Source organism: Lasiodiplodia theobromae (assembly GCF_012971845.1).
Source record: "Lasiodiplodia theobromae strain AM2As chromosome Unknown scaffold_36, whole genome shotgun sequence".
NCBI classification, from domain to species: Eukaryota; Fungi; Ascomycota; class Dothideomycetes; order Botryosphaeriales; family Botryosphaeriaceae; genus Lasiodiplodia; species Lasiodiplodia theobromae.
The window spans coordinates 202,302-225,011 of record NW_023336515.1 but is presented as its reverse complement, the minus strand read 5'-3'; the positions used below and the strand labels follow the sequence as shown (position 1 = coordinate 225,011).

Below are 22,710 nucleotides of genomic sequence, written 5' to 3'. Positions count from 1 at the left end.
TCTTCCAAAGAATTCCCGGCTTCATCAGAACCCGATCCATCGTTTTCCCAGTCTATGCCAACATCTCTGGTGATGATAAACGCGGGATCTCCACGGCGCGCGTATCTTACTCCGCCCTCCTCTTTATAGACAAAGACCATGACACAGTACTTTCCGCCACGTCCTATCACAGGGTCTTCTACCAGTAATGCAACTCGAATGAAATGTACGTCTGGAATAGAAAAGAAGTTTGAGGATTTCTCTGGTTTGTTCAGAAGCGGTGCTTGCCTGACCAACGAGTACAGTTCTCCACTATTCCGGTCCCGAATCCGAAGAATTTGAAATATCGGGCGTTTGAGAGGGTACTCAAAGCTATCCAGGTCGATACAGTGCGCTGTTGTCCGCAGTCCCTCGGGTGTAGCTATGGCGGTACCTTCACTTGAGAGGATCACGCGGTCGCCAGCGTCAGGAATACCAAGCAAGGTGCTTGGAGCCCAGCGATACCCCGGCTCCTCCATAGTCGCCTCTCTTAAGAACAGTACCTCCCGTGGTATCGACGGTAGAGTGCGCCATAGGGCCTTCAAGCGGTCTTTGCGTTCTGCTTGGGTGATTTCTTGCATGTCTGCCTCCAGCAGGCTACCGAGACAAAGGGCTTCATCCTCGCGGTAACTCGTGGTTCTGCGGGACAATGCGATTACAGCAAACCTCAATGAGAACCTGGTAGGATCATTGTTGGAAGCCTGAGCCGTCTTGTCGCCGCGGATAAGTCTCAGCATGTAGTCGAAATCAACCGGGTTAACCCGCGCCAAACCCCATTCATCTTCGTTCGCCAAATTTGCGTTCCAGGCGGAATCAAGTGGAAATACGGTGTCCTTGAATAGCATGTCCACATGACTCCCCAAAGCTCCTTCTTGCAATGTCCAGAGGCGTGAGGCCCAAAACGAAAGGCCCGCGAGATACACTTGATCTGTAAGAGGAAGATCCGAGGCCTCCACTTCCTGTAAATCCGCTGCGAGAACAAGCACTCTGCCGGATTTCTGATATGTGTGGCGCATTCTTCGTATAGCCACTCTTCGAGCATTTTCGTCCTTTACAGGGCAACATAACGTATCCATCCAGAACCATGTCTTCGGCGCACCAGGATTCTGTAGCGTCGATAGACCTTGTACGAGTGTCTGTATACGGCGAAGTTGGCAAAGTGGCATTGCGTTGTCTTGAGGATTGCCGAGACCGTCGGACCAGACGTGCGATATTGCCACGTAGTAGGTAGGGTCATTCGAATCGATTTCGGCGGAGGACAGATGGAGCTTCTCGTCATCACCAAGTGTGACGATTGGTATATTACCGGCTCGCAAGATGTCCCCCAGCGCACCCGTATCGAGTGACCGCCATGCGCACCCACAACCAGGTTGAACGTGCTTGGTGTGGTAGGTTCCTTTCTCGACCTGGAGTGCAAGACACTGCGACTGCGTACAAGCCCGATGGTCAAGATCTGCTGGCTTCCCCAACCGAAGTTGGGAGCAGAAGTAGTAAGTCTCAAAGGAACAACGTTCGGCAATACCCACTTGCCGGGGACACCATCCCGATTGTATCATCTCCACGCCAAGGATATCCATGTCGGCATCTAGGTCCTGAATCTTCGCGTTTGCAAGCCGATCCTCATCCAGACTGATGCAGGGAAGAGTCCAGTTCCAAATCTCAAATTCATCGGGGTAGAGCAGTTTCGCTACATGGGTTAGGAACCGCGCCGTGGCAACCAAGGAAAGTTGGAAATACGGATCCAGAAACTCCTCCTGCTCGTCGGTGACGGCATGGTAAACGCTGAATGTCTTTTTCAGACATGCCCTGAAGTTGAATTTCCTGAGGGACAACACTTCGTCGACTTTCTCTGTTTCCATGAATGCCCGAGCCAACGGTAAAAGTTCCCTCGTATGAACATATCGGATTCCAGAGTTCTCGTCGGTTTCGATGAATGCAGAAAAGTCCGCGGAATCCCCGAAGAATTCATGAAGCAAGCCGAAAAACAGCCACTGTTGAAGAAATGCTGTCGCCTCGTCTGCATCGCACCATGCGCTGAGATCTAACCAAGTATCACCCTCGTCGACCCAGCCCATGCGCTCCGGGTACGTCAGAAAGTCCCCCCGATCATATTCCTGCTGGCAGAAGTAGCGGACCCGTGGCGTAGGGCGTGCTGGATGTTTTGGAGTGAGTAGATGGTCCATGATGAGGATAGTCGGTGCTCTGTTCTTTCGAGAGTATTTGAGATCGTGGCCGCATACAAGTGCGTGTTGATGCGAGAGGATGATGTGGCAGTCTGCAAAGGTAGAGCGAGGCTGTGTAAGATTGAACCACGCGGGAATGAAGTGGACGAGAGCAGCAGTATAAATAAACAAGCGAGAAAACGTGGGGGCCATTTGGCATGTCACGTGCAGTAGGTGACGACGAGGAAATCCACTGTAAATGTATCTTCTTTGAAGGATTCTTTTTCTACGAACTAATATTCGAGAAAGAGATGAAAAGCTTCTGCCCTCGAAGCGATGTGATTCTACCACGAAAAAGCTTCCTCGAAGAAATCGATGTTCCATCTTGTCTGACGGATGCGTGCAGCGGCTCTCACGTCATCTGCAAGAGAACCAGTACCACAGACACTAATGGCGCATGCACCAGTACTCTCAATCAACTCTTGATCCACAAGCGTCTGGATATCCGGCTTTCCAGGAAACATCTGGACGGTAGATGAAGGAGACGACATTTTGGAGCGTGGGCGAGTAACGAATATAAGTACTTTGAGCACTTCGCGGCGGCTGGGCATTGACAATACCTCTGTCATCCAAGGATGAACCCACTCGAGATGTTCCGGCGATTGAATTATCCAGACCAAGGTAATGCGGCGTATGGCGGCCGTATGGTTGTTATGTGCATCGATGAGGCTTCGAACATGGGGGACTTGATGAGTAATGCCAATGCCGGCAGCGAACAGCATTACGGTGCCGTACGAGGTCAAATCTTGATGTCCGTAGGGCCCTTCTACTAAAGCGGAGGTGAGAAGCTTGCCGGAGCTCTGCTGGACCTTTTTGTAGAGAGCATCGGTGAATCCGGTGCGGCGACGAACAAGAAGGCTCATCGTTGTCTTACGAGCGCGAGAGAAGCTTCCACCCTTTTCATCGTCCCAGGTGCTTTCTCCCTCGCTCCAAGCAAGCGAAAAGGGATGAGAGGTCCACAGGCCTATCGACGGTATGTAAATATAGACGTGCTGGCCGGGCTCAAACTTCCAGGGGCGAGCGATTTGGAGGGTAACCCGAAGGCAATCGCCTGGAAGGGCCTGAATCTCGGCCTTGGTGCCACCGTTTTTCAAAATCCAGTACAGGCGAACGATACGCTCCATAGCCCAGATAGCGAGAACGATCTTGACAATCTCAAACTGATGGAAGTTGTGAGTTTGGCAGTGGATCCAGACACCGGCAAGACCGATGGCAGCAAGCAGGACATGGAAGTGGAGGAATATCTCGTAAAAAGCGTGGCGAACTGGACCTGCAGCCTGTACCATAATAATAAGGAAAAAGATAGTTCCCTGATTATGTTAGCCATGAAGGCATGAAAATGCATCACAAGTCGACTTACAACAGTGCCCCAGAGCATGAACTGATTGTGGATCGAAGCAGCAACAGAGGCCTTCCAGCCGTTGGCTTGCACCTTAGGAACGAGCCAGGAAATGGTATGGCCGAGTGCCTGAAGAATAACAATGCGGCCGATCCAACGGTGGACCAGGTTAAACGTGTCGAATGAAATGCCGGTGGCCTTCATCAGCGGATTATTACGACCTGCCAGGAGGAACAGCGGAAGCATGTTCATAATGCAAAGAACACCAAAGTGATTGCGTAGCTGAACGGCCGCACCTTTGCCCTCGGGACTGAAGTCAATAAACATGACTGGGAAGATAAAGTTGATACTCAAGTAGGCGACAAGGTAGATTGTTTGAAGCCGACTTGGAATAGTCCCCATGTTGATTGCTGACGATAACTTAAACTCGCGATGATGACGAGTACGAAATAGCGGAGAGTCGAACAAATAGCGCTTAAAATGTCCATGCCACCAGTTCGGCTCGGCGAAGTAGCTTTGCCAGGAGTTAGCACTCAAGCAAGCAATGCAGCGCAAATACCGAACGAGGGTGATGCCGGTAAGGTAAGCAATTAGAGTAGCAGTGCACGCAAGCCAACTCCATCCGAGCCAGGAAGATATGTCGACATTCTCGGTTTTCGCTCGCATCTCTTTGATATTAGCTGATCACTATTAGCGGTCTGTACGAAATTTGATAGGACTGGATACTGACATGATCGATGAAGATAAAAACAGGAATTGAAAGGGAGGCACCAGGCCTGGGGATCTACAGTACGTGAATAGCGTTTGGTAGGTGAAAAGTAAGAGAGATATTGATAAAGATGCCGGAGAGTTTTATGGCAAACAGAAGTCACAGTGGGAAAAATGGATGACAAAAGAGGACAACAAAGCGTTGATAGATGGTGCCAGACAGGTTTATTTATCCCTTGAGATATGAAGGAGCACAACTGCGATGGCGTCTGTCTTCGGCACTTGGAGCCCCACATACCGTCGGGTTACTATCCGATCGGCAACTACAAAAGCTTGTCGTTGGTTTACTCAGATCTTTTACTGAAACATGCTCAACTCAAAAAGACACTGTTCTGGCCCAGCGCCACGCGTTCTCACCATAGGCTGTCCGTTCGTTTCCGTACATCCAATTCTCGTTGTTGTGGGCCGCCAGCCGTGCCGGTAACCGCCTTTGCCGATTACCGCTGGTGCCGTTAACCGCGATGCAGAACTACTTTCATCCCATCTACAAAAGCATTGGCTGAATTGAGCAAGAATGCATTCTAACGTCAATTTCACGACAAGAAATGCCGCCAACAAGATCAATTTAATCGTCTTCTGCTTCCTACTCAACTACGATTAGCTTAAGTTCAAGCCCGGAGAAGGAAGACTAAAAATCATGACGCACCATGATATAATATTTCCAGACCCTTCGGCGAGGATTCTGGTTTGGTAAAAGAGCTCATAGACAGCAGTAGTGATAAACTTACGTAACTGGCTATTATATGGTAAATCGTTCAGTTCCACTCTTGCGCTCGCCACGAGGATGCCGGCGGCTTCCTTGGAGAGCTTGCACTTCTTGATCTTCCAGCACGCTTGGCGGTCGGGCAGCATGCCGCACCTCATGTCGGCCAGCGGCAGGTTCGCATGGAAGGATTCGACCGCTCGCTTGACGCCGGACTCTGGGCGCATCTTCTCCGAGATGGCCCTGGCTGCCGCGGCTGCTTCGGCAGTGAGGCAGTATCGGATGGCTCGGGCGAGGTTGTCGGCGTTCAGCGTCTTGTGGGGGATGGGAGGCGGCCCGGACTTCGCAGCTGCGACCACGGCGCCCTGGAAGGGCTGGTTGGGGAGACGGTGGATTAGCACCGTGTCCGAATAGAGGGCTCTCTCTCGCTTACTCGCCGAAGAAGAGGGCGATGGTGGTCGGCTTCGCGTTGAGGAGACCGCAGAAATCAACTTCGACGCGGCCGTCGTCTGGATTCTTTTGTCAGTCATACAGGCCATCGTCTAGGCGACAGTGAAAGCAGGCCTCTGACTTCGAGAGACCAGTTGTTGTCTGCCATGCTGGGGAGGGCCTTTTCTTTCCTGTGATCCGACTTGAGAAGGCGACAGCATTTTAAGGCGAATATGCAGCATGATGGAGGTCAACAGTTGGGGCGGGACCGGCATGAATCATGGAGCATGATTGGCTGAAATGATTACGAATACGTTGAATTTTACAAACCAACGTATTCGTGCTCCGCAGGTTAGGGGGAACTATCCTAGAACTACAGGGCTGTGAACCATGGGTCTGCCTTGCGGACGATCCTGTGCTCTGCAAGTATGCCTGAAAGGGTTTGGATCCAGCAGGAGGGGGTATAGTCTCTTTGCAACAATACAGCCGCTCTCCGTCGCCACACCACGAATCGCACCGTGATCCAGTGCATTGACAAAGCCACCCAAAATTTATACTCGCCGAAGCGCGCTGCAGACGATTACGTTCTCGGTTGGCCAAGCTCTGAGTTCTCGCGTCACCCCCCAACCAAGCAAGGTCCGCACGAATGTCTCCAGGCGAAAACAACGCCTTCGTCGGCCTGAGTGGCCCCCGAAGATCGCACAGAAAATCACGTGATGGATGCAAGAATTGCAAGCGTCGGCGGATCAAGGTAAACGATGGGCCGGCTGCAGGGTCGTGGGCGTGGCTGACACGGCAAAAAACAGTGCGACGAATCCAAGCCCGTCTGCAACAAATGCGTCTGCTCGAGGCTGGCCTGCGATTTCGCCTCGGGGAACCCGGGCCTGATCAGCGCCATCATGAGCCTGGCTCCCGGAAAGCGACGTCGAGGGCGTCCGCCCAAGTGCACGTCAGCAGCAGCGCTCACAGCCAGGGTCCCTGCCGTGCTGCCCGAGGTGGACCTCGCCGAGCTCGAGCTCATGCACCAGTACTCGACCTACACGTACCTTGACATCGACAGAGAAGGAGTGCGGACCATGTGGAGAGTGAATGTGCCTCTTCTTGGCTTCTCGGAGCAGTGCGTCTTGCACAACATCATGGCCTTCTCGGCGATGCACCTGGCCTCGCTGCGGCCAGAGCAGAGTGCCCACTACGCCGCCCTGGCTGCGCACTATTCCACCCTTGGCTTGCAGAGGACGACCGAGCTGCTCGCGACAGCCGACGAAACAAACTGCCAGGCCATCTACGTCTCGGCCATCCTCATCTGTCTCTACGTCCTGGCCAAAGGGCCGTCGCCCGGCGACTATCTGCTCTTCAGTGACAACGGCCCGTCGGAATGGGTGCCTCTGCTTGGCGGCCTGCGGGCCATTGTCAACACGTACGGGCTCGCGGTGCTCAGGACGGGCCTGCTCGCCCCCATGGCCAGTCTTCGGAGCAGCGCCACCCAGCCGGCCGCTGCGTTGGAGAACAAGCCGTGGATCGACTGGGAGCGGCCGCTCGAGGACCTCCGGGCGTGGCTCATCTCCGCCGCCACCGAGGCCGATGTGTACGTCGAAGCGCTCGATGGCCTGACGCGGTGCTACGAAGGGAGGTATGGAAGGGGCCCCGAAAGGTCGTACCGCGGCGACTCTGCGAACCAGGTCGTCATGGGGTGGATATACCGTACGAAACAAGACTTTATATTGTGCTTGGAGCAGAAGAGGCCCATGGCCCTGGTCATTCTGGCCTACTTTGCGCCGCTCTTGAAGTCGATGGAGCCAATGTGGTACATGAGGGGTTGGGCGGAGCATATTGTTGCTGGCGTTCATATGTTCGTTGATGAGCATTACTGGGCCTGGCTGCGCTGGCCTCAGGAGCAGATAGAGCAACATGTGTAGGCCATCTTTTTGTGAAATATGCAAATGTAATCGAGAGAGCATCATCTGATTCCCTGACTCCGGCCCGTTCAGCTGCCGGTCTCTTTCTAGACGGTTGACGTGACGCTCGGTGGCGCATGCGAGGTTCTACCGGCGAGCCCGAGATCAGACACGAATACGTTCTGCAAGGCATACTCACCTCACCACGCTCTGTTTTAGCCCTCAATTGATCCAATTTGCGCGTCAACGGAGGCTGTGTAAGACGCAGCACCGAGACACAGGGGCCTCCATGTGGCGTGGCAGTTAGGAATCTAATGCTGAAGAAGAGATCTGAGGCTTGTGCGGTGGAGCTCGCCGGCCGAATTCTCCTGCAGCTCCCAGACCCCTAGAACCATGGTTCTCGAAAGTCGGGCTTATAAAAGCTGGCAGCCGCTGCAATTCGAACTGATTCACCAAGCACTACGACTCGATTTGTCCTTGCAACCATGCACCTTCGTCTCTCTCACCTCCCGCTGCTCGCGCTCGCTTACAGCTCCGAGGCTGTCGCTGCCCCGGACTGCAAATGTGTAAGTGGCTCATGAGAAGGCTTTTGACAAAGTATCCTAAGATGTTCCAGGTACCTTCGGATCCCTGCTGGCCATCCGACTCGGCGTGGGACGCTCTGAATACAACGGTATCCGGGCGTCTCATTCGCACCACTATTCCGGCATCAGTCTGCTATGAGTCTTTTGGCAACTATGACCGAGCCGCATGCGATAGCCTCATCTCGCAGTGGAAAAAGCCATCTTTCCACTCCAGCAACCCTGTCAGCATCCAGGACCCAAGTGCGGGCAACAACAGCTGCCTGCCAGTCTACGCAAACGGGACCAGCATCGCCGGCGATCCTGCTGCAGGCAGTCGCGGCTGCATCATTGGCGACTATCCTCCCTATGTTGTCAACGCCACGGATGCGAGCCACGTGCAGGCGGCAATCCGGTTTGCTACAGAGCACAATCTGCGGCTGAATGTCAAGAATACCGGACACAGCTCTCGCCGGGCCATCGCTGCCGGCAGTCTCTCGTGCGTCCCGCCAACCATGCCGCAGTGAAATGCTAACCGAATGGCCAGCATCTGGACGCATCACATGAAGACGTTCGAGTTCCACGACCACTATGTCCCCACGGGATGCGGGTCGAACTCGACCGACGCACATATGGCCGCCACAGTTGGTGCAGGAACCCAAGACGCTGAGGTTTTCACCAACGCCGGAAGACATAATGCAATCATGGTCGGAGGCACGAACAAGGTCAGCACCGGTAGTTCCTCGAGTGTTCGACTGCTAACGTGACGCAGGACGTTGGTGTCGTTGGCTGGGCGATGGGCGGCGGCCACGGCTACATGACGTCGACGTACGGCATGGGCGCCGACAACATCATTGAAGCCAATCTGGTCACTCTGGAGGGCCATCTCATCACAGCCAATGAGTGCCAGAACCCTGACATCTACTGGGCCATTCGCGGAGGCGGCGGTAACTTCGGAGTCATTCTCAATGTCACCATGAAGGCCTACCCGATGCCTCCCACCGCCCTGGGCTCGATCAAAATCACAGCCAAGGACACGACCTCGACCGGAGAGTGGTGGAGGACGATTGCTAAGATCCACGGCTTCCTTCCAGGTCTGCGGGATAAGGGCTTCCAGGGCTACTACACCATCTCCCCGCCGTCGGCCTCGACCGAGCCGCTCACCTTCGACCTCACACTGTTCAACTACCAGCTATCCAACGCCACGGTGCAGGCATCCTGGGCCCAGTTCGTGTCCTCGCTCGACGCCTTCGCCAACGCCACCACCCTGAGCGCGAACCTCTTCAACTTCCCGACCTTCATCCAGCTCTACAACTCGCTGCCCAACGTGAGTGACTCCACGGGCACTGGAGGCGGATCGCAGACCTCACGCCTCATCCCGGCCGCCGCGCTGCAAGACGCCGACTTCCTCGCCGCCACGCTCGAGAGCATAGGCCCAAAGCCGGACCCCTCGAAAGTGAGTCCATACAATATAACATGAACAAGTATTCCAGCATGCTAAAAACAAAAACAAGGGACCCATCTCGGACAACCGCATCGTCGGCAACATGATCGCGAGCAGCGTCCCCGTCGCCAACTCGCTGAACCCGGCCTGGCGCGACGCCGTGCTGCACCTCATCGTGGCCAACAGCTGGGACGCCGCGCTGCCCGCCGCCGAAGCCAGCGCCGCCGCCCACGACATGACGCACTCGACCGGCCGCGCGCTGCGGCGCCTGGCTCCGGATTCGGGCGCCTACGTGAACGAGGTAATCCTCTCTCTCTCTCTATCCCGTATCCTGACTGGCTGACTGACTGACGCCCGCAGGCCGACTCCAACGAGCCCAACTGGCAGTGGGCCCTCTTCGGCCCCAACTACGCCCGCCTGCGCGCCATCAAGCGCGCCCACGACCCGGCCGCCCTGATGTGGTGCCCCACCTGCGTCGGCGGCGAGGACTGGTACGAGGTCGACGAGGGCGAGCACGGCACGCGTCTCTGCAGGGTCGAGTGGGCGGAGTGAGTGAAAGTGGCTAGCTGGTAGGTAGGCGTTGCAACTAGAGCAGCAAGAATTGATAAGGTACATATGTTGCAATTGGTCATGAAAACGAGTGATATTAATGAGTGTCATGAAGAACTGAGAGAGTACAACAAAAACTTGACATATCACGAGCATGTCGCACTGCCATCACCGCCCTTGTCATAGTATCTACAAAAGCTGCCCACATTCTTGCACTTCTTGGATTAGTGAGAAAACAGTAAAAGCAAAGATGTAAGAGACTCACTGGGCGGCTTTCGGAGCAAGGAGCTCCGGAGAGTCCTTCGGAGTGCTCCGAAGTGTAGAATCGACATTGTCCCTTGCCTGAAGGGAACGGTACTGAACATGTCTATCACCATGAGAGTCAGACTAAGGGCCAGCCCATCGTTTGCAGCCTGATACTCACGCCGTCGAAGAAATCCTGGGCACTTGCTGGTGACAGACCAGCCAGGCAGAAAAGGATACTGAAAAGGAGGATACGCATATTGATGACCGAGGTGGAAGACATGGAGAGTGTGAGTTGACTGTCCGTCCAACTATGTTTATATCTTGAAGTCCTTCGAGCACAAGTGAGGAGAAGACTGAGTGTTCGGAAAATCAAGGTTCGCAGTAGCACAAGTACGCGATACAACAACAAATACTATTGTCGAGAAACCCTGCTCGGATCACTCCCAAATGCGACGGTGACTTTCAGACGAAGCACTTTGCCGGGACGAGAAACGCTTTTGGTGACGGAGAAGCAGAATTTGGACTGCACTCATTGCGCCAAGCTGGTTTCGTCGAGGATCCCGGGACAGAATGGAAATCGTTACACATATGCCTTGGTTTGATCTGGTAGAATTTTCCATATTGTGCTCAATGCGACGTGACAGATCTCTTGGCTATACCTGGTATCCGGTATACACTGCAGCCGTACACGAGAAATACCTGGTCAGTCCATTTACCGCACGTCATCCGGGCATCTAGAAACCTGCGTGTCATACCTCGAGTCGAATTGATTCAACCCATGCCCACATTTTATGGACACATCGTGAGGGCTGGAGTCAAGGAAGCGGAAAAATTGGACAGTACAAAAGCGCCACCACAACCTCCCGATGCGACGCGCAGGATTTGGCAACATTCGACCATCTACCAGGCTTTCAATGCGCAACCACACAGGAGTATTAATCAGGCGGTTACTCTCACAGCATCCGCTCTCCAAGAGAAAACCTCGCGCCTAATCGAACCAACTCTTCCTACCACAACGAAATCAACGATGAGGTTTATTATTTCCATACTCGCCTTGTGCAGCTCGTCTGCAGTCGCTCTTGCCCAGATACAACCGTGCTATAACAAGTAAGGACCTTCGCGCTTCAAACAAAAGCCCACAAACTGATCGGCTGGCAAATAGTGCCGACCCACGCCATTTTATCGGCAATTACTGCAAATGTTCACAAGGTGAGGACTCTGAAAGCGTACATCTTCCTTTACAACAGGCTAAATGAACCAGATTGGTGTTGGTTCCATGGCGATAGCGGAAGTTGCGAACCCGTTGGCGCTCGAATCGACCCATGCCCCAAGCCGGCAGGCAATTGGGTGTCTTGAGAAGAAAGGCCCTATGTTCAAGCATACATACAGAATGAAGCATTTTTGAATTCTTCAAGCCTCATCGATGAAGCCATTAATGATATGAGAGTGCGATTGGCGCATGCACGAAGCATCAGCCGGCGTGCCAACGAACACATCTTCTGCTTGCTCATTCGAATAGCAGCCGAGCAGATGCTCGCGGGTGATGACACTGCCAGCGCAATGAAGCCGAATGCCGCACGTTGCCGATGACCAATGAGAACCCCCTTTTTTTTATTCCCGTTATCTCTTTGTCTTTCCCGAGGCGCAGAGCGAGTCATTCCGCTCCACCGCGCTTAGCCAATTTCCCATATTAATCCCCTCCCCGATATCTCCGTCCAGACGTCATATCTCCTCCCCAAAAAAAAATAAAAAAAATGGAAAGCTTAACCTATTAGCAATCTCACTGGGCCTTCTTTTCCGCAGCATCATCCCCCGCGGCATACGACCTCTCGTCATCGCCCTCGACGACCTTCAAAATATCCTCCATCTGCCTGCTCTGCTTCTCCCACTCCGTCTTGGACTGCTTCAGCTCCTTCTGGAAGAGCGCGTCGTCCGGACGACGATACGAGCCGCCGACGCGGTCCCACAGAGTAGTAAACTGGCCGTAGTTGTAGTTGAAGTACAGGTGGTGCATCGTGTGGCAGGCGGCGCCGTTGACGACGGGGTTCTCGGCGACGTACTCGCCGTCGTGGATGACGACGGTCCAGACCTGCACGAAGGCGAAGAGGGCGATGTACGCGAACTTCTGCAGCGGGAACAGGAACGGGTACACGTGGTAGGGCAGCGACTGCGCGAAGCCGTCGACCGGGTGGAACGCCACCGACGCGAACGGCGACGGCATGATCCACTTGTGGTGCGGCTTGTGGAAGCGCCGGTAGACGGACGGGTGGTGCAGGTACCGGTGGATCCAGTAGATGAAGAAGTCCGTGAAGCAGATGAACAGCGGGTACTGCAGCACGTCGTACCACAGCCCCGGCCCCGCCGCTCTGCTATCGTACATCTTCGAGTAGCCGCGCACCTCGAGCAGGAAGATGGGCGTCGTGAACACGGCGATGATGGGGATCGCCCGGACCGCTTGTGCGATCTCCAGTCTCACTTGGTTCTTGAGGAACTTGGGGTGGGCGAAGGTGGTCTTGTCGAAAATGAAGATGTAGGAAAAGGTGGCGCAGGCGAAATAGATGACGGTTCCGAAGAGCCTGGGGGCCTGGACTCAGCAAAGCATTTTGCGATGCAATTGTAATAGCAAACGCACCAGGTTATGATGTATAGTGATATCCATTGCCTCCATACATTGTCTCTAGACCATTGGCTCAGGCATGCAAGCTCGGAAGGCGGGAACGAAAGGTACTGGCTGGCGGGCTTGAAATCGTAGTTGTCAAGGCATGACCGAGGAATCGAGGCGTTTCCTGAAGCGGTTTGGCCAGGGAAGGGCTGCGCCGGCAGCAACGTTGCGTATACGCGATCGAAAGCGTAGGCGTCGAAAAGCTCGAGTACGAGATCCATGGTTGTCCCCCGGAGTTGCTCAGCGTTGGATCCAAACCTCTTTTCAGTGTCGTGGCGCCGCGGGAGGAACGAAACTCAGCCACTCGACAACATGCGAGCCTTGTACCTTTTAAAGGCCGAGTGTTTTGCCCACTACGCCCATTTCGATCGCCGCCGACGTATTGATGCCCCCGCCTGGATACGTTTTACTGCAAAGGTGCAGTGTTACAGATTACTCTTGGCGGTCTGCATCTTAGCGCGCGCGAGAGATGAGCTGACTCCTGCACCTCGGATGCGAGGCTTCCGGTGACACGAGTAACTGCTCGGAGGAATTTTTTGTAAACGGCCCCCAACCTGCATGTCTCAGGGGCCCTGTTGATCCTCCACACCCCCAATCTTGTTCGTCAGACATTTTTCCCGACCATGAGAGAATCTCTCACGAAGCGATGCGAGCATAGCAAGATGCCGCAGATGCCGACGATGACGCACTAATAATCTCAGGAAACACGAGAACCTCGGGAGCACACCATCCACACCTCGTCTATTAGCGCCATTGACTCGAATGGAGAGGGAGACGCACACTAGCGGAAACAACACCGACGCCAAAAGGCAAGGGTCTCGGATCCTGGAACGACGTGCTATAAAGCCCATTTGATTCTGCTAGTTTCGGCAGTCGATGGATATCCGATGAGCAGAACACATTCATCCTTACAGTGAAATCTCTGTACAACGAAACCGTTCCATTTTACAACCCACGGAGCATCTGGAAATTGCTCTCAGCTGTACGAAGCTGTCGTCGTAGTCGGAGTGAGTGAGTGAGTAGGAGTAGTACGTACACATCATTCATACATGGTATATCGATGAAACACATGTAGAGTAGGGTAATCGGAAAACCCACAGGCGGGGTCAGGATATGCGACGCCTGAAATGCAAGGAAACATAGGAGATATATGTAGGAGAGAAGGGGAAAAGTGAGAAGGAAATGAAACAATCCAGATGATATAATCGTTCTGATGAGCCGCCGTTCCAAGAAACAAGGGAACAAAGGAGAAAAAGAGAATCCCAGCAAAAAGAGAACTTTTTACCCCCCAATCCTGTAAGATATAATCAACAAACCATGCGAGAACGCTCTCCACCGCAAGCAATGCCGAGAAAAAGTTGAATAAAAAATGGGGTAAAGAATCAAAAAACATGCTAGAAAGCTAATATCATCCATCAATCATCAACATCGTTCCAATCATCAGAAATCAGTCGAACCCTTGCTGCACCGCCGCGGGATCCGGCATCCACTCCATGCCCGGATAACTCGCCGCGTGCATCTCCGGGGTTGACGAGTCCCTGCTACCCAGGCGTGCCCTACTCTTCCAGCCGACGTCCGTGTCCGCCAGCTCCACCGGCTCCATCACCGTCTCGAGCTTGCTAGCGCTCCGGCTGAGACCGCCATTACTGACCGTCGCCCGTCTGGCCAGAAGGCCGCTGCCTTCGGTGCCATTCGGGTTGAGACTGCCAATCATGGGGCCCTTGTGCTTGCCAGAGCTGCTCGTGCGGCTCTTGTCGCCAGCTTCATTGTTGTTGTCCTCATCGGTAGTGAGGGTAATAGTAGTAGCGTCCTGTCCAAAACCCGAGTCAATCCGCTTGTGCGATGTTTTATTCTGCTGCCCTCCCCTGTGACGCGACTCACCATCGTCGGACGTCAAGTCGCGCCAACGCATTTCCTGACGGGGGTGGTATCCGTATGACGCGGCAGGGGCGGCCGGAGCGGGGATCGACGTAAAGGACCGAGGCGGAGGACCGTAAGCTGGGTGCGGAGGGTATCCACCGTACGCAGCGGGGAGCGGGCTCCTGTCACGCGGCGAGTCGGTGTCACTGCTGGCAGCACGCTCCTGCGCATGCTGCTCGCGCAGCATTTGGTGGTAGTAGTCCTCAGACGAGTGGTTGTGGTTGTGCACGGGTGCCGGTGCCGGTGCCGGAGGGTAGAAGGGCGGGTAGCCCGCCTGCATCGGCGTGTGGGGGGACATGGGAGGAGCAGGGTAGCCTTGCGCCGCCGCTGCTGCCCAGTACCACGGGGGTGGGTAAGGGTAGAAGGCCTGCGGCGGGAGGTTGTTGTACTGCGGCGAGTAGCCGCTGTCGCGGCGGTTTGCCGACTGAGCGTGCTGCTCGTACCACGCACGCTGCTTGTCCAAGAACTCCTCCATCGACTCGCCGGGAAGAGGGACCGGCGGCGGCACGTAGGCCGGGTCGGTTGCCTCGAAGCTGTCGACGGTAGCGACATTCGATGCGACAGGGCTGCCCGAGAGCGGCGGCGGCACGATCTTGTCTTCGTCCTTGATGAAGGGCGCGACATCGGCAGGATTCGGGCTTGAAGGCCCACTGCCGCTTTGGCCGCTCTGGGGCCGCAGGTGGGGCTGGCTGGTCTGCCTCACAGGAGGATAACCGCCAGAGTACTCGCTGTCCCGGAGACCGTACAGGCGCGGCGGGAACGGTGGCAGACCCCGCGCAGACGCCGAGCTGAAGTGCTCAGAATACCGGCGTTGGAGGGATGGGTAACCCGAAGGGGGGTACTGCGGGGACTGGTCGTTGAAGGTGACAGAGCGCGGAGTGTTCCCGTAGTAGAAAGATCTCGGGGGAGTCTGCATGTGGGGAGGCAGAGGCGGGGGCGCGTACTGGTAGAAGGGGTAGCTATCGGAGCTCTGCGGGTGGAGCTTGGCCTGAGTAGGAGTGCCAGGGCCATGCAGAACAGCTGGGATGCTGATCTGCGAGGCGGGAGAGCCGTTGACCTTGGTGCGGTTGTCATCCAGCTCGCGTGCCTTCTGCTCCCACTCGTCCCATTCCGCATCAGGCTCGGGGATGATGCTCGGCCTACGCATGTGGGATTGAAGCTCACGGTGGTTCGCATCGACAGCAGCCGCAACCTGAGCAACCATGGCAGAGGGGCTGGTTGAACCGCCCTCGCGCGATAGCGAGTCTAGAGACTGGCTGCCGCTACGAGGCCGCTCCTGAGCCCGGCTCGGGCCCTCGTGGCGAGACAGGCTTGAGATCTCCTGAACACGCTTGGGCGTTGGAAGACGAGGCATGTGGAAGGAAGCGTGGTGATCGTGCCCGCCCAGTGGACCTGCCAAGCTGTAGCGGCGCTGGGGCATCACAAGTTTGCTCTTGCTGTCCTTCTTCGACTTCGGTTCCTTCGCCTTCTCCTGCTCTTTTGCCCTCTCCTTGTTGAGCTTCTCAAGCTGTCGCTCCCTCTCCTTGTCCAGATCGGGAGTCGGAGTCATGGAGCGGCCGAAGACGACGCCAAGGAGGGAAGTACGCTTCTTCTTCTCTTTCTCCTTGGTGGGCGACGGCATCGGCTGGTCAAACCTGAGAGCCGGCGGGGTCCGGTGGAGCACGTTGCGAGCCTTCTTGCTAGGGCTGAACGGCGTCCTGGCCGGCTCCGCCATGCTCGCCGAGAGAGGAGCACTCGGAATACGCGACTCCCTCGCGGCAGCGGTAGAGATGATCGGCTTGTGGTCCTTCTTCAATGGGAGGGAAATCTTGGCCTCCTTAGGCTCCTTCTTGACGGGGAGCTGGCTCTTCTTCTCCTTCCTGCTGTCCTTGATGTCCTTGAAAAGCATAGGCAAGCTCTTCCTCCTCGAGCGAACGGGGGCGGCGACCTGCGGCTCTTCATCACGGTCTGGGATTGCCCAGCCATCTTCGTCGCCAGCGTTGCTAACGTGCCGCAGGTCGAGTCCCTGGCTTGGCCCTGCTCCACCCTCTCCGTCATCCTTCTTGTTCTCCTTGGTCACATCCTCGTGAAGAATATCCTTGAGGCTGATGGACTCGGCGGCCACAGACGAAGCAGCCTGCGAGGAGGAGGTGTGAGGGGAGTAAAGCTTAGAACGGATCTCAGCAGCAGTGTCAGCAATAGATTCGGTGGGTTCCTCGGCGTCGTCCTTCTCGGAGACAGCGGAGGCCTCGGCGGCAGGGAAAGCGGTAACATCGACAGACGTTGCTTCAGGATCGGCAACGAGCGGCGCATCGTCAATTACCTTGTGCACAATCGTTTGCGAAGAGAGGTCTTCCAATCCTGCACTGCTTTCTTCCTTCTCTGGAACGGCGGCGGCGGCAGCGGCAGCGATAGAGAAGTCGGCAATGCTGGTGCGTGTTTCAACACCAGCAGGCTCCGGCTCCTTGATGCTGCTCAGCTGCACCTCTGCTTCGGTCGCAGCAGTGACGTCTCCGTCATCGGCGGGTGCCAGGGCGGTGGTAGCATCCTGGGCGTTTTCGGCGGTGGGGATCGACTCAGCGATGTCTGGGGTCATGGTGTCGATGGGACCAGCAACAACAGCGTCCGCCTCCTCGTGCTGCGGATGCGCCTCTTTAGTTTCCGCGGTCGGCACCTCCACCGCCTCGATTGCCGAATCAAGTTGCTCGACTGACTCAACGGGCGTTTCGTTCAGGGCAAGGATCTGCTCGGCGGTCGGGGTCTCGCTATCGGGGACCTGCGCGGCAGACCCGCTGTTTTGTTCCACGCCGTCGTCGAGTGGGGCGGCATCGTCCACGGCTCCAGGCGCGACGTTCGAGGCCGTCACATGCATCTCGGAGATATCGTCGGAAACGGTAGCATCTCCCTCAGGGACACCGACGTCGTCGATGTTGCCCACGGTCGTCGCCTTGTCCACCTCGGTGTCCGAGCCCGTATGCTCTACGTCCTGTGCTTCATCGTGCTCATCGGCCGCGGACTCGCCCGCCGGAGGATGGTGCAGAGCAGTAGCGGCCGATTTGTCCATATCGTTCTCAACGTCGTTGGTCATCTCACTCGTGACGCCGGTGCTGTAGCGCTTATCGAAGATGTCTGAGACGGTGGCCATGCTCATAGAAAGCTCATCATCGGCAGTGCCGTCGGTAGCATCGTCAGGGAGAGGCAGGTACTCCGGCCTGATCTCGTAACGTCCATCGTCGAAGCTCTCAAGATCATCTTCGTCCTCGTAGGGGTGGGCGAAGGAGCCGAACGTCTGGCCCGTAGCAACGCTGTTCGGGATGCTGTTCCGGCGCAGGCTCTCGAGCGCCATGTCGAGGCGCTGCTCTGCGGCCAGGCTGCGCCTCCTTTGGTTCTCTTCGTGCCACGAGCCGGGCTCACTGTCCCGGTTCTGCCAGCTCTCCCGGCGCCAGCTTGCGTCGCCTTCAGACAAAGCTATAGAGCCGCCGGCTTGCGAGAAGCCATCGAAGGTGCGAGTGCCTTCTTCGACATTGCTTTGGAAGCTCTGCTGGTCGCGGAAAGAGCCTACAGGCGAGTTGTTCAGGGACCTGTCAAGGGGAGAGACGTCACCATTGGCATGGTTGATCGAGTCCCACTGGGCGTGGGGGACGAAGTCGTCGCCGGCCGAGCTGAGGCTGCTCACGGAGCAGGAAGTCGACGGACGAGAAGGCGGGAGAGTGACGGATGCAGCAGCAGTGTGTTCGTGGTCTGCGTCGGTGGCTGCCAGTTCCACAGGCTTCATGGGCGGAGACACACGGATGATTGAGGCATTCGACTTGGTCAAGTGTTCCTTGGCCCCAATCGCCTGCCCCTCGGCTGGACTCGACGACGCCGGGTCGGCAGACACGTTCTCATGGTGAGCAGCAGCCGTCGAGACGGCCGAAGGGGCAATGGTCAGGCGGCGCAGGAAGGCGGGCCTGGTATCCCTACCCTTGGACCGGTCCGCTGCCGTGGACGGGCGGCTCGCCGACGGCAGCTCCACAGGCAGCGGCTCTGGGTCGGCAGACGGGATGGATTGCTGCAGGTCGTTAGTGCCGTCGGCGGCGGCGGGTTCGACGGCGGCGGCCAGCTGCAGATCCGACGGGGAGGCGTCGGGATTCTGGTCAGATTCCGCGGCGGGGACGGAGGCGTTGTTGCCCATGGTCGTCACTTCAGGCGCGATGTTGGCTTCAGCGGCGAGTTGGATGCCAGCGAAGGCGGAGGGAGTGGTTGCGGCGAGGTCAGCGGTGGATCCGCCCGATGCGGCTACGGCCTTGGACTCAGCGGCCCCCATGGAGGCTTTGCTTGTAGAAAGCTGTTGGCGCTGCGCGGGCAGCGGTATATCTGCATTGGCATCTTATCGGCGAAGGATGGGGACCAATGCGGCGTGACCAGGGCGAGCGGGTCCACCAGTTCGAGCAGTACGATCGCCATTCACCGCCATTTCTTCGGCGGTGGTTGTCGGCGGGGCCACCATGGGTGAGGGACGGGGCGCGAAGTGGCACGATGGTTGTTTGGTCAAACACCGCGCTCATGGGACGCGTCCTGGCGCGTGATTGCTGCGTTGTCGAAAGTGACCTGTGCTTCAGAAGATCCCTCCTCCTTCTTCCAAGGCCTTATCGTCATCGTCGGCGTTGCCTGAGCCGTTTAGGCTCGCCGGCGGAGCTTGGCGGGGGCACGAGGCGCTCGCAGGCGCGCAGTTGGGCGTGTATGCGGCGCATCGCGGGTCATGGTGTTGAGGAAGCAGAGGCATCACGACGTTTGGTGTTGGACTTCGCGGCAGCCACGACGGCCGTCCTATCACAGCCATCACGTGCGGCACGCGGACGGAGACGAGGATGACGCCATGACGCCTGCAGCAGGTGAGACGCACACTGGTGGATCGCCAGGGTTCTCGCTCCGAAGCACTTCCTGAGGCAGGCGGGGCGCTGCTCGCGCTGCAGAGTCAGACTCGACGAAACAACCTGAGGGTTCTTGACAAACAGCAGTTGTAGCAAACAGGTGCGTCACGCGTCGCGGGGGCAGGCTCGCGCGAATCGCGCTACAGGTTGGAGGAGATCAGTGCGCGCAATGATTGGGCGAGAATCGGAGGCAATGAAACTACTGCAGCGCGGCCGACGCGAGTGATTGGAGCGCTAGCCCGGTGGGGCTCTGACAGCCGCGCCAGCCCAGATCCACTGCACCACCAAGCACAGTCGAAGCTGCATGGAAGCTCCCGGGGTCGCGCTTTCCGGCTTCCCGAATCAGGTTTGCGCCCACACCTCCTCCGCGTCTCGCGATAACGCCCGCTTGAGCCGGCTGCGCCGCTGCTTCGAGAGGGAGCCCCGGCGCTGCATGCCAGCCGGCGCGCCGCGTCCCGAGCCCTGCATACCTAGCACCCTTCTCGAATAATTTTTTGAAACAACCTGCTGCGGCGCCGGAGAGAGCAGTCTTCCTGGCCGTGTTGTGGCCGGAGCGGTGTTGCAGCACCCACACCGCTCACTCCGCTCTTCGCCACACCAAATTAACCAGTCACGCCAGTCACGACAACGTGCCCAACAGCCCTGCCTTATACGCCCCCATCGGTGATCTGATCTAGCACAAGGCGCTGCCGTCGAGGGAAGAACCGGGAGAGAAGCCCGTCCACCACCGCCGCGGCACAAAAATTATACCCGGCCCCTTCAGATCTGCAGGGTCTGAGCGTTCTCTGCCTCTCGACTCGAGCGCGAGCCATGACGCCATGACTATCATCTGTTCACGCCACCAAGGTGCTTGGCCTCTATCAGTATCGCTTATTCCTGCGCTCCATCTATTTCCTCCTTATGTCGTGCATCAGAGCTGCTCGCCGTGGTGCTCGCCGCCGCCATCCCGCCCATCTTCCGCCCCGGACAGCAACCCATCCGTACTGGGCTAGTCGCGGCCGATGATCCCCCGCGGCAGCAGCGCGTATCGATGTAGCAGCATGTTTTTCTCGATCTCGTGGATCTCGCCCTTCATCGTAGATGTCTCACCTCGGCCCGTCTCTGTCACGAGCAGCGAGTAGGAACTGCCTCCGGGCGGTTACGCCTTCCTCCATCAGCACCGTGTCCACCCGGCGGGGATGCGTGATGTTGACGTGGATGGGGATGATGCCAGAACTGGTGCTGGTTGGGTGGACAACAGGAAAAGTAGGCCGCGCATCAGGCCGAGCTGGACCTGATCTTTCGCGACTGCTTTTTCCCCCTCCCTCAACAACACCAGCCTCCAATTATCCTACAAATTTGGAATTCGCCCACGATACCCGCGGCATACGCGTATGGCGGGAGGAACCAAGCCATTGGGCTCAAAGCGGGCTTGACAGCGGAAGAACAACAGCCCGGCAGGGCTTAGCAGTGTCGACTACTGCGTACTATTCATCATAGTCGGCCGCACGGAGCTTTTGTAGCCTAGAAGAGGGTACGTGCTCCCTCGAGTCACCAGCCACCTTTCTCCGCAGCCGAGGCTAGCGAAAGTCAGTTGCCAGGAATCAATTTTTTCTCTCACAGGGCTGAACACCACGGGTACCAGTTCCTGGCCAGCTGATAAAAATTATCGATATGCACTAACGACGGAGGCGGTAAGAGTGAGGCTTCCACCGCCGCTCGCTTAGTGCACGTGTAAACACCTCAACGCCTCACGGAACACAGATTGCCGCCGGGATCGGGACTAAAACTGGTGGCGTTGAGTTGGAGCGAGGTGTGCCCTTGCATTGTCCATCTTCACCCTTTCCTCCACGTAGTACGTTGTTTGTCCGGGCAAGATGCCGAGCGCTCACGAGCAATGACGTCCTCTCTGCGAGAGCGCGGAGAACAGCTCGCTCGCCCCAACGTGTCAACGTCTGTGCGCTGGGTAGATCGGTCGATCAGATGCGCGGGGGCACTGTTTGGCCGCCGCTCGAAACCACAGATATGCCTCTGCAAAGCAGAGGAAGCCACTCAACTGTTCTGAAGTCGATGCCTGAGAGACCCTCCCGCAAGAGTAAAAAATAGACCTAACAACGGCACCTAAGAAGAAAAAGGACCCTGCGTCTGCAGAATAACCGATGGCCGCGCCGTCGCCCGCCAGCACCCGAGCTTGGGCTCTCACTCGGTCCCCACGCCACGCATGGCTGATGTGTCCCAGGATATGCCTGGCTGAAGCGTTCTGATGTTTAAAGTTGGTGGGTCACTCTTGGGCATTGATGCGGCTCTTCTCAACGGTCCATGCATGCTACAGGCGATGACGTACTTATATATTTTGTGGCTGGTACTGGGCGGGCCAGACCACAGGGTCTGTGAATTTGGGCCCAACGGGATGGTAGAGCAGGGATAGGGCCAGCTCAATTTCAACAAGACAAAGGGACACGAGAGAAAAAAAAAATGGGTAGAGGAAGAGTCTAGAAAAGTGAGCCGCGTCGAAGAACTAGGGACAGGCACGTGCCGTCGGAAATGGAACAGTCAACATGTTTACACCTGTCGCCACGACAACCCTATCTTAAACTTAAGCGAATTTTGATTCGTCAATGCTGTTTCCGGCTCGGTGGCCGCCAAAGAAGGTTTCTAGATGCTCGGGTCCTAAACCATGGGATCTAAGAAAAACTGCCAACAAAATACAAACGTGTACGTATGGACAGCACAGGACGACTAAACTCTTCAACGCTTTCAGGAACGACTCCAAGATAATTATAGCGTGATGCCAATTTATTAGCTCGAAAGGTGGGGAATAGCCAAGAAGGGCGATTGTTTTGCGTGTTGTAGCTAATGCACGAGGCTGCTCCGCTTACTTCGTGCTACACCTGCAAAGGAAGGATCATAGTCACGATCAACGGTAACACGAATAATTCCCCGCAACTGAAGCGGGGCAACGCGCACCCGCCCGGGCCGGGGCCCCGAAAATCTTCGACTTGTCTGGTCCCTCATTCATGGCCTTTCGCGAATCAGCGTGTGGTCTCTTGTTTGCTCTGATTGGCTGCCTCAATGCCACTGAGC

At 56.4% G+C, this 22,710-nt stretch overlaps 6 protein-coding genes across 6 annotated transcripts; 2 read left to right on the top strand and 4 right to left on the bottom strand.

Annotated features, from left to right (window-relative positions):
- Positions 1–250: 250 nt before the first annotated feature.
- LTHEOB_10138 (Het domain protein) lies at positions 251–2,201 on the bottom strand (the record flags this gene model as incomplete). Its single annotated transcript, XM_035506750.1, has 4 exons — positions 251–351; positions 413–988; positions 1,118–1,424; positions 1,545–2,201. 4 exons carry the CDS (start codon positions 2,199–2,201, stop codon positions 251–253), a joined length of 1,641 nt encoding a protein of 546 aa, XP_035368176.1.
- A 323-nt stretch (positions 2,202–2,524) lies between these two features.
- On the bottom strand, positions 2,525–5,648 carry LTHEOB_10137 (Ferric-chelate reductase; the record flags this gene model as incomplete). Its single annotated transcript, XM_035506749.1, has 5 exons — positions 2,525–3,550; positions 3,601–4,093; positions 4,139–4,259; positions 5,076–5,559; positions 5,622–5,648. The coding sequence occupies 5 exons, from the start codon at positions 5,646–5,648 to the stop codon at positions 2,525–2,527; spliced, it is 2,151 nt and encodes a 716-aa protein (XP_035368175.1).
- A 477-nt stretch (positions 5,649–6,125) lies between these two features.
- On the top strand, positions 6,126–7,395 carry LTHEOB_10136 (putative C6 finger domain protein; the record flags this gene model as incomplete). Its single annotated transcript, XM_035506748.1, has 2 exons — positions 6,126–6,230; positions 6,286–7,395. The coding sequence occupies 2 exons, from the start codon at positions 6,126–6,128 to the stop codon at positions 7,393–7,395; spliced, it is 1,215 nt and encodes a 404-aa protein (XP_035368174.1).
- A 464-nt stretch (positions 7,396–7,859) lies between these two features.
- LTHEOB_10135 (FAD linked oxidase) lies at positions 7,860–9,930 on the top strand (the record flags this gene model as incomplete). The annotated part of the gene is made up of 6 exons (XM_035506747.1): positions 7,860–7,940; positions 7,991–8,433; positions 8,482–8,659; positions 8,707–9,390; positions 9,449–9,679; positions 9,739–9,930. The coding sequence occupies 6 exons, from the start codon at positions 7,860–7,862 to the stop codon at positions 9,928–9,930; spliced, it is 1,809 nt and encodes a 602-aa protein (XP_035368173.1).
- A 2,023-nt stretch (positions 9,931–11,953) lies between these two features.
- Positions 11,954–13,056, bottom strand: LTHEOB_10134 (Sterol delta -desaturase erg3 protein; the record flags this gene model as incomplete). Its single annotated transcript, XM_035506746.1, has 2 exons — positions 11,954–12,749; positions 12,806–13,056. 2 exons carry the CDS (start codon positions 13,054–13,056, stop codon positions 11,954–11,956), a joined length of 1,047 nt encoding a protein of 348 aa, XP_035368172.1.
- A 1,226-nt stretch (positions 13,057–14,282) lies between these two features.
- On the bottom strand, positions 14,283–19,040 carry LTHEOB_10133 (Mucin apoprotein precursor; the record flags this gene model as incomplete). The annotated part of the gene is made up of 1 exon (XM_035506745.1): positions 14,283–19,040. The coding sequence occupies one exon, from the start codon at positions 19,038–19,040 to the stop codon at positions 14,283–14,285; it is 4,758 nt and encodes a 1,585-aa protein (XP_035368171.1).
- Between the last annotated feature and the right edge of the window lie 3,670 nt (positions 19,041–22,710).